At 35.6% G+C, this 10,832-nt stretch overlaps 1 protein-coding gene across 1 annotated transcript; it reads left to right on the plus strand.

Moving 5' to 3' along the window:
- Positions 1-839: 839 nt before the first annotated feature.
- Positions 840-10,539, plus strand: LOC122145078 (prostate stem cell antigen-like). The gene is made up of 3 exons (XM_042756776.1): positions 840-1,419; positions 3,138-3,278; positions 8,311-10,539. Exons 1-3 carry the CDS (start codon positions 1,341-1,343, stop codon positions 8,508-8,510), a joined length of 420 nt encoding a protein of 139 aa, XP_042612710.1. The 5' UTR covers positions 840-1,340; the 3' UTR covers positions 8,511-10,539.
- The last annotated feature ends 293 nt before the right edge of the window (positions 10,540-10,832 follow it).

Raw genomic sequence — 10,832 nt, forward strand, 5'->3', positions numbered from 1 at the left:
AACACCCGCTGACAGCAATGATAGAGCCTGGAATAGCCAGGACAATTTTTAATATCACTCCGATTGGATTCGTCTGAAAGAAGAAAGTCATATACTCCTAGGATGCCTCAAGGGTGAGTAAAACAAAAGCTAATTTTTATTTTTGGGTGAACTAACCCTTTAAGTGTGTAAATAACTGAAGGAAATATCTGTTCGCTAAATGAAGCAAACTAACATGATTCTTATTATTATCACTATTATTATTATTATTTTGTTTCTGTACCCAATATTAAAAAAAATAAAAAATAAAAAATAAAATGCTGTGAAAATACAGGTATCGGTATCAGCCAGTAAAAAAATATAAAAAATTAAAGTATCGGTATCGGACCAGTGGCTAACTGTGGTTAATTTGCATGGGCAAACAATCACATTTTTTTTTTTAGAACATGAAAAAAAAGCTAGCTTTACTATGTTATTGTGGGTTAGAAAAGAGTAAATGAATAAAATGTGCACCCATACATCTCCTTTAACTGCAATGTGTTAAATCATATGAATCTTGATGACATCCTTACCACTTCTCCAATTAGACCCGCTACACATCACACATGCCAGACACCTCTACTCTCTTGATCCTGACAGCCAGTGTTACGAACAGAAGCTCTATTAAGAGAAAGACAGAAAGAGTGGCAGAAGAAGAGGGAGATACATCTAACATTAATGAGTGTATATGAAAGCGTTTCGGGTCACCATCTAATCACTTCTGAAACTGATTGGACCCTTCAAAGCACAGCAAGTGCTTTTGATTCATGTCTGTGTTAGTTCCAAAAACCCACCCACTCCTTCATTAAACATCACTTCTCGAGTGAGGATTTGCTTCTTAAATTTTCATTAAATGCAATATGGCCTGAGGACTCACTCAGACACACTAATACCACACACATAAGAGCATCGAGACTGACTCTGTCACAGTCAGAAACTGGGCGTGAAAGTGTTTATCTGGGGCTTTGGGATTATCAATGAGCAAATTACCTCTGATCCAGCAGAGGGTCTCAGGCAGACTGTGTGCGTCTGCCAGGGACTGAAGACTCCCTCTAGGGCTTAGGAAGGATGGGAGAAACCAGGGACAAATGACTGCACTTTATTTTGATGTAACGCATGTAGTCTTTTCTTAACGGCTCATTATTGATACTTCTTTTTGATATGAGGCCCCTCCCCTTTTCCTTTGGAGTATCAGTGTGAGAGTGTTTTGTTTGAGAGTGGTGGCTCATGCTAAAAGAGGCAGAGAGCTACTCCCAGGAGGATTCATTGCTCCTTCAGCCCTTCATTGCTCTGCCTGGGTGACTTTTCCACCAGCTGCACCCATGACTCTCCATAAATACCTGCTGAATGGATTTGGATTTTATTATTTCTTGGCATTGTTGGCACTTCTTATGACACAAGGTAGGTGTGTGTGTATGTGTGTTTGTATTGACTGGTGTCAGTCACATTGAAGAAGACAAAACAAAATACGGATGTAACTTCATATAGTACAATTTTGTAATAATAATACTAATAATATATATATATATATATATATATATATTACTATATAATATATATATATTATATATATATATATATATATATATATATTATATATATATATATAAACTTTTTATAAATTATGCATAATATATTTATATAACTATAAAACATTCTTTAAAAATACATTTTCTTATACATTACTAATATAGAAAATATATCATATATATATATATATATATATTATATATATATATATATATATATATATATATATATATATATATATATATATATATATATATATATATATATATAAACAAATTTTAATATTTCTTAAATATATCTTGAACTTTTACTTACCCATTAATTTTATTATTATTATTACATTTTTATATTAATTTTACAATTTGTTAGATATATGCTTAAAGTACTTTTGGTAAGAAAAATAAGCTGAATTCAAGACATATTCTTTGAAAGCAAGTCATAATATTCTGTGCAATTTTACATCTCAGGTAAATGTATCCCATTATCAGGATTTTTTTTATAATTTTACTAGGAAACAAGGCAAACATACTGATTTTCTTTTCCTTTTTCTTTTTTTGCAGTGTAGACTCTGAATAGTGTTTGTATTTTCTCTATGTATTTCTCTTTTATTTTCTCGAATTTATGCTAAAATTGTATGTCTATAAAATTTTTGTTATAAAGCAAAGGTTTAAATGCACTTGTTTTTGTCAACGATCCACCTGACACTGAACTTGCTCTGTGACCTCCATGCAACATTCATCACTGTAATACTCTTAACAAACGTCTAACAAACACACATTTTGTATTTGACACTTTGAGATATAATTCTTCATGCTAAATGCATGTGAGCTATATGACAGTAATGAATTCAAATATCTTTGTTTGCTTGCAGTGTTGCCTCTTAAAGCTAACTAGCCTCATTTAGATCTAATCTTAAATGCAAATACAATATTTCTGTCTGAACAGATTCCAGTGAGGGGGTTATATAAAGTGAACCATGCCACCAGATAAACTTTGCCTTTTAAAAAGGACATGGAGATCACATTACCAGAAATGATAAATTACCATACATGAGAAAAAGCCAATAGCCTGTCAGAAACTGTACACATATCAGGCAGATTTCTACTGGATAGTTTCAAAGCACGATGCCAGATACAGATTGCATGTCAGTGCAAATCATTCAGAAGAGTAGTGAGACATCAATAATGCATGCAAGTGAATGCTTTTCCTTGTTGATGTAAATGATTTATGCTTTTTGAGGTGTTTCATTAATAATATGGTATGTACTGGTCTTCACGCACAACATTACCAAAGAGGAGCAGTACATTAGCCTAACAACCACCTGTCAAAGTGTAGCTAGAGGCACCGTGCAGCTAAACCCATGTGTATCAACAGCAGGGTTCTGAGCACATGACTGAGTGACTTAAAACCTCAGGGCTAATTTCAGTCTCAGTCGCTACAGCCTCATCCCTGCTTGATCTGCAGCCACAGCGAATTAAATCATGGAGAAACTGATGATAAAAGAAGATACTGTTGGCCACTTTTTGTTCCTGCTTTTCGGTATTCTCCATAACTCAGATGCAAACAAAGATTTGCTTTCTGCTTTATAGCTGACGGGCTGCAATGTTATGCCTGTAACATTGTGCATAACCAGAGGTATGTGGACGTAGGCTGTTCCAACCCAGAAGTCATCACCTGCTCCCACTCCCACAAGGGCTTTAAGCATCGCTTCTGCATCAGAACAGAAAGTGGTAAGAATGCCCTCAACTACAACCACCCACCAGCACCCACTAATATATCAACTATCAGAAATGGCTGTTTGGCTTCCTGTGGCTGAGAAAGTCATTACATGAGCATTTATAACTGTAGAGAATAATGCATAATGATTGGTTTATCAAATTTACTCCTGAGGAATTCTAAAATTCTTTGAGCAAAAGAACTCCAGGGTTAACACCTTAATCCTCTTAATGAGACTCCTTGAGTGTAAATATCATCACACTTGTAAGTAGCATTAGAGGTGGATGATCTCTACAGAGAAAAGACAGACTGAAGTTAAGAGATCACAACGTTCCCTGCCCCCCGCCTAATTAACCTGCTTTAACCCGTACTTCCAACACCAACACCAATCTCCTAATCAGCCATAAAAACCAACACCTCCTGCATAAGATTGTCTGAAAGTTTTATGAATCACAGATTGCTATAAATCCTACTTGGTTTTTGACATTATGTAATACATTAATGCCAAATTTACACTGCAAAGGTGGCACAGAAATGCTTCTGAAGTGGCATTCAGGTGTTTTTAGACAGACTGTTTAATGATGCTCAGAGTGGCATTGTATTTACACAGCAATCCCCACTGTACACAATGATACTAGGGTAGGTGGGTCTGAGCAGGCATAATTTAGTCTGGATTATTGCTGCATTTTGAGTATGCACAGAGGAGCGTTAATTCAACTGTGTAAACACAGTGGTTCGCAGATATGTTCCTGGAAGCTCTGAATCAACAAATTGCTTCATTAAATGAAGCAATTGAAAACATCACCTGCTGGTCAAAACGGTGTAAATGCAGCAAAAAACTCAGCCCAAGCAGGTATAAGGACAACTTTTTTATTTATTTATTTTTTAGATTACAAATAATGGGTAATAAATATAATATAATACAAATAATTAAAATAAAATGTTCTATAAAATTTGTGTTTTATTAATTTATAGTCCTTGTTTTGGGTGTTTTAAGGTCCAAAAGCTGTGCATCACACCATTAGGGTTCTAAAATATACCATTTAAGTACTAATATGTACTCTTTTCAATAAATATGGTACCTTTTGAAAAGGTACAGTACCACCCCAGTGACAGCTTTTGAACGTTTTAAATAGAATTTCCCTTTTTGTATTATACATGCTTCTATAGCCTATTAAAATTAATTAAAGTGGAGGTCTAATGCTATTTCATGCATTCTGACATATTTATACTGTTATAGAGGTGGACTCTCATGCTAAACATGGCCAAAGTTTAAAAAAACGAGTTGGATATATGACAGAGTATTTCTGTGCCAAATACACTCCTTCAGGGTTCAGATAAGTTTGGTATACCCTTACCAAAAAGTAGTATACTTCAAGTTTATTTTATTAAGTATACTTAAGTAAAGTTCAAGTATATTTTAAGTATACTTTATGTAGCAAGTATACAGATATCAGTGTTCTAGTAGTATACTTGTAAGTGTACTGTTTCAGTACTCCTTGGGATTAAATTGGCCCACTTTCTAGTATATAAAAGTATACTTTTAAGTATACTTTAAGTATAACAGTAGCAAACTTTGAGTACACAACTAGTTTACCTCTGTGTTTGTAGGTTGTACTGCAATTATACTAAAAGTGAACTTACAGGTATCCTGATAGTTTACTAATTAAATACTTTGTACACTTTGAAGTATAGTCTCAGTAAACTACTAGTTTAGTAGTTTTATACTGCAAGGATACTCATAAGTTTAAAGTGAACTTAAAGTGAACTTTGCATCATACTTTATGTATACTGCTATGTCCCTATTTAGGTTTTAATTTATATATATTTTGTTATATGAATATCTGAACATACAAAACATACAAAGAAAGAACAGGGTATCTGCTTGTGAACAAAAAAATTTTTTTCTAGCTTCATGCATTCTTTTTTAAACACTTTAATGTGGGTAAGTTTCATAAAAAATAAAGAAAAAGCTGGAAAAAGACTATGAATTGAATTCAGAATGATAATCAAAACGTAGATGGAGTCGATCAACACTGTGATTATTACCTCTTTATCGGTCAACATTTTATTCCATAATGTATACTAATAGCACACTTGAATAAACTTCTTTTTCGTAAGGGTAAGCTTGCAGATGATTGCTACGCAACAGCTGCGCATGCTCTTGACTCTGTAGTTCCGACCATAGCACACCTCCAGGAGCTTGACTGTTTTCGAAGCATAAAGCTTTACCTGTCTTTTATAAATCTGATAAAACTAAAGACTTTGGAGATATGAAGGATGCAGTAGTACTCTTTAGGTTCTCAAGATTAACATGGGATTGGCAGAAACTGTGTTATGTTCCCTTTAAATTAATTAAAAATAAACCATTATTAACTGACCCAACATTCGTTCATGGGTTCACTAGATTAACGTCATGTACTGGCAAACTCTTGGAATTTCAAAATCTTTCAAAACCAAGGTTTGAATCAGTATGATGTGATGAAGCCTCATTTGATGAAATCACGTTACTCATGGGTTTGATTCAAGCTCCACTGATTCGAAACAAACGATTCGTAAATGTTCCAAAGCTTCATGAAGCAGTGTTTTGAAAGTTCATAGATTGTCTGTAAATTATTATACTTAATGTTTTCAGCACATCTTTTCCTGATATCACTGCATAAGGTGAATTCTTTGTAACCTGAAAACCTGACCACATTTATGACCCAAAGGACAGAACACAGCCACTCTCAAAGAGACAGTCCTCCAGATAGGTGACAGGCAGACAGAGTTGAATTGATAAGGCTGATAAGAGCATTTAGACAGCGATCATCAGGGATTTCTCTTTCTCTCTCTGTTGGATCATCAGCCAGCCATAATCCTCCAGTTATCCACTTTCACAAGTCGAGCCAGCTCTGCCTGCCTCCACGGCTCAGCATGCATCACAGACCTGTCACATGACTCAACCCTGAGCAAGTGTTCATGCCGTTTGTTTTACTGTATGGCTAGATCTTCTCGTTTTAGTTGAAGGTGTATTATGGGTTCAAAATAAGCTATTGCTATTAATATTACAGTATTTGTGACATGTTGTTGATACCTCTCTCTGTGATGAAAACAAACAAAACTTTGTTTACCGTAGTGCACTTTCAATGGACGTCTATGGAGCACTATAGAGTGTGCTTGTATTTTTGTTGTAGCACTTTTACTGATTACTCTAATTTAATTAAAAATGTGTTATTCAGGATATGAAGATGTCTTAATTATCCTTTTACCAGTGGGACCGTACTGTAGGTGGACTAACTTATAGTTTTGTTACTGCCATAATTCCTGTGGGTAGATCTGTTTCTATGTAAACAGTCCCTTAGTGGAATTCTCCACTTGGCAGGAGTTACTCGAAGATCTAAAAATGCTAAAATAAAAAGACTTACTTGATTCAGATGAACACAAACATAAATTTTCAGAATCAAAAATCCATCCCTGTAAACCACTGATTTGGTGTATGTCAACTGTCATACATCAGCTCATGTGGTGTAAATGTCAGCATGTTGTGAAGCATGATGCAATCGCGCTGTGAATCTCTTGTGAGAAGTGTCATGGAAGCACAGAGTACGTCACTTCTTGTGTGAGATTAATCATAACATGCTGACGTTTCTCTCAAAAAGTGAGCAAGATTTACTATATGAAGACCAGGTTTCCTTTTTTGTGGGTCTCAGTGCACGCAGGAGTGTGAGGATTGATAGTGAAGATGAGGTGAAAAAGAAGGTGTGAAAGAAGAAATGTATATAGAAATGCAAATACAAATCTGTAAATCAGTGGTCTTTCCGCTTGCATTATATGGACTCATAGAGATTATTTTTTCTAAAAACCTTCATTTGTGTTCATCTAAAGACTGGGACAGTCTCCAATTGTCCAGTTTCTGCATTATTTCTCTCCAGGAGTTATGACTCATAAAAATGTGTAAGTATTTGTTTAAACTAGAGTTGCCAGTTTCTCTTCATAATCTCCCTTGCATAAGCATTGTTTGCGTACGTTGAGTGCCTGTGTTCAAATGCTATCAAATGAAGAATACTTTGAAAGGCTATGGACCAGGGTCTGGGGAGCCTGTTTGAGGGGACAATTTTGAACACAGCTCTAGAAACTTCAAGGCAAGTGAGTTGGAGCTGTCTGGAGCTAAACTTTATATGTTGGCCCTACAGTTGGACAAGCGGAGAGAGGAGGTGCAGCCGAAGTGCATGTTTATTTTAGTCTGAGATGTAGTATGTCATGCAACATATATTAGTAGAAAAATCTAGTATATAGTAGTGTCTGTGCTATTTTTCTCCACAAGTTATGACTGAAAAAAAGAAAAGAAAAAAACTTGTCCACCTTGAGGACACAATATTTAGTGCAAAAAAAGGGTACAGATTAGACAAAGATAGAAAAATTGGCCTGTGAGTGCACGTTGGGCTTTAGACAATACTTTTCCTTCTTTTTTTAACCAATAATTATTATATTTTACCACACCAGAAATACTCACTAATTTTGATTGAGTAAAATAATGTTAGTGGTTAACATTATTTCATGTTTTGTTCTATAACATAAATTACACACAGTCATGTTAAGTTACACAGTTTTTTATTTTTTATTTTATTTTTTTAATATAAGTTACTAAATAATTGACATATAAGACTTGTTGTCAAAAAGTTTATCAAGCATGTGTACTCACTTTTGTTAGCTGCAGTTCTTCCAGACCTAGGAATTATTGTTTCATAATTATTGTTTCATAATTCTGACTTTGGGTTATGTTGTAGAAAAAAACATAAGCCTCTTCATGCAAAGTTAACCACGGACATTAAATTCTACTCATAAATCCAAAACCATCATTCTAAAAACCCACAGGTAATTCTTAACCCATGAACCGATGGCTCAGAAATGCTTTTTCTCCTCCAGGTTTTAGAACTACCAACTCAGTAGTTCTATTGCGACATGCATTAGAATCGTGCCTTCAGATGAAATCCCCCTGAAGGTAATTCTATGTAACCCAGCATGAGGTTTCTCAAAAACACTGTTTTATTTGTGTTGCTACAGTTGCGCTGGGAGTCATGCTGACTAGTGGCTGCGCGACAGCCCGACACTGCCACACGGAGGAGCTGCCGGGAGTCAACATCCACTGCTGCGACTCTGATCTGTGCAACAGCGCCACCCGCTGGCGGACATCCACACTGCTGCCTGTTTGCTCATTGACGTTTAATCTGTTGTTTCAAAGGTTGCTCCTGTGGACGAAATAACTTTGACCTTCACCACAAAATCACGGCAGCTACGCTTCCGATTCGAGACATACATACAGGAGGGAACTTGAAAATATAACTATAAAAGATGTAAACAGACCCTGGAGAATTATGTGTGGATAAACCAAACCTTCACGTATCACATCTGATCTTCAGTTTAAAGTTATCTTTGGATCATTTTTAAATCATTAAATCATCATCCAAAAATAAATAAATAAATAAAATAAATTCACTGTAAGCCTCACAGGGACTTTTTTATGGCCATGTTGTTGCATTAAGTAAAAAATACAAAAAAAAAAAAATGCTGACCTTTTCAAAGCTTAGATATTTTGTTAGATATTTTTGTAATTTCTTTTAACCAACTGGCCTCAAACTGATGTACCTACTGTATTAAGTCAATTCCACTAAGTTCACAGTGTTCTATCAGAGAAATCATTATCTCATGTAGCCAGACCTTCACACTGACCGCTGAAGGTCTGGAATCCATGGCAGCTTACTTTGGCCAAGGCCCACCCATGAAGCCATTTGACTGACATGTCAAACAACCAATCACAGTTCGTTTTGTTCAGCGGCACGTTTCGGGGCGTGAAAATGTTGCCACATTAACAGACCGGTGTGTAAAACTCTCTGACATATTTTAAAGATTCTGTGTGGCGAACTTAAAATATTTGACATATTTTTGATAATCCAGCATTTAGTTGATCCTGATAAGCGCTCGTCGTCACAGTAGTAAACACGACGGCTTTCTTCTTTGATGAGGGGGTTTGGCGCCATGGCATCTTTGCTTCCAGGTGTTAATGAATGTTAAAGAACGTGACACACACGTCTCCTGGAAATCCTGTATAATTCAACCAATCTGATGATGACATTGAAACTCCTGAAGTGTTTCCACTTTTGTGTGCTGTATGCATCAGATGTTCAGCCAACGGTCCGTGGGCATGACATCTTAAACTGAGACTAGTGCCAGGCATGATCTGAAACACTGTGGCAGATATGAAACCTGCTTTTTTTTTTTTTTTTCAAATTTAGGGATTATTAGAAGTTCTACCATCAGAAGAGTATGGAGATAGAATTGTTGCATAATTCCAAATAAATAATATTATTATGATCCACAAATAAACATAATTTTTGTATAAACAAAATATTAACATATTGACAAATAAACAGATTAAGATCCATTAATAAATCTTAGAGTTTAGCATACATGAATTAATAAAAATAAATTTGCAAATTAAAAAACATTCACAAATATATTTTTTGTCACAAACAGAACTTTGCCTGGCATTCATTTGTGAATCCCTGTGTGCATTTGTGGATTTTGAAACATTTGTAGCATCAAGACCAAGTGTGCTGCACAAGTCATGAAAAGTGAAGCCAAATCGTCTCAATCGCACACAGGTGACTGGATGCAGTATAGGTCATAAACCCTGCCCTCTCCATCTAATTTAATAGGACCTGAGCCAAAACTGGACAATCAAATTACACTTCAAATATATATTTTTTCCAAAGACATTTTCTGTCATTTTAGGTAGTTCTTGGCATGCTGACATACTGTATGTTCAAGTGTTCGTTTTTCTAATAAGTTTGCTTTTAACTAGTTATTTGAAATTGATGCTATAAAACTGAGGTGTGGTGTGTCATGATTGTGAGCTTGCGATTGGGTCTGCAGGACTTTGGGTGGGACTTTAATTCCGCGGCTCCACCTCGTGATTACTACTGCACAGACTCTGGCTCCAAATAACATCATTTTCATGAAAGGACAGCAGCCATACTGTGAATGTTTTGGCTTCACTTTTCTATAGTGGAAGGAAGTGGAGACCTGCTGTCGTCCATCTTTTTTACAGTCTATGGTGAAGACACTGACAATCCACAAATGTGTGGACTCCACCCACCGTCTACTCAAGCCAAACAGATAATAGCCACACTTCGCTGACCAATCGTAGCACGTTCTCGCTATAACCAATCACGTTTTACTTTACATTCAGGGCGGTCTCGTCCTGAAATACCCTCATTCATCTGCATTGGCTCAAATAGGAAATATAAGGGCCATAAAAATTAGTACAGTAAAAGATTTGACCATTAGACTGTATCTTTTGTTGGACTATTGACCATTAGACTTGTCCGATCAAGAAAATCCACCACTAGCGTAGCCAGAAATGTTTAAGTGGGTGGCAGTGCATGTCATTATAATTTATGTGCCATTATTGAAACATTTGTACCTGAGCTAATGTTAACAAAGATTAATAAAACACTGTAACAAATGTATTACTCATTGTAAATGTTAGATAACGTGCTAGATAAATGAGCGCAGCTGCAATTATA

Source organism: Cyprinus carpio, chromosome A5, assembly GCF_018340385.1.
Source record: "Cyprinus carpio isolate SPL01 chromosome A5, ASM1834038v1, whole genome shotgun sequence".
NCBI classification, from domain to species: Eukaryota; Metazoa; Chordata; class Actinopteri; order Cypriniformes; family Cyprinidae; genus Cyprinus; species Cyprinus carpio.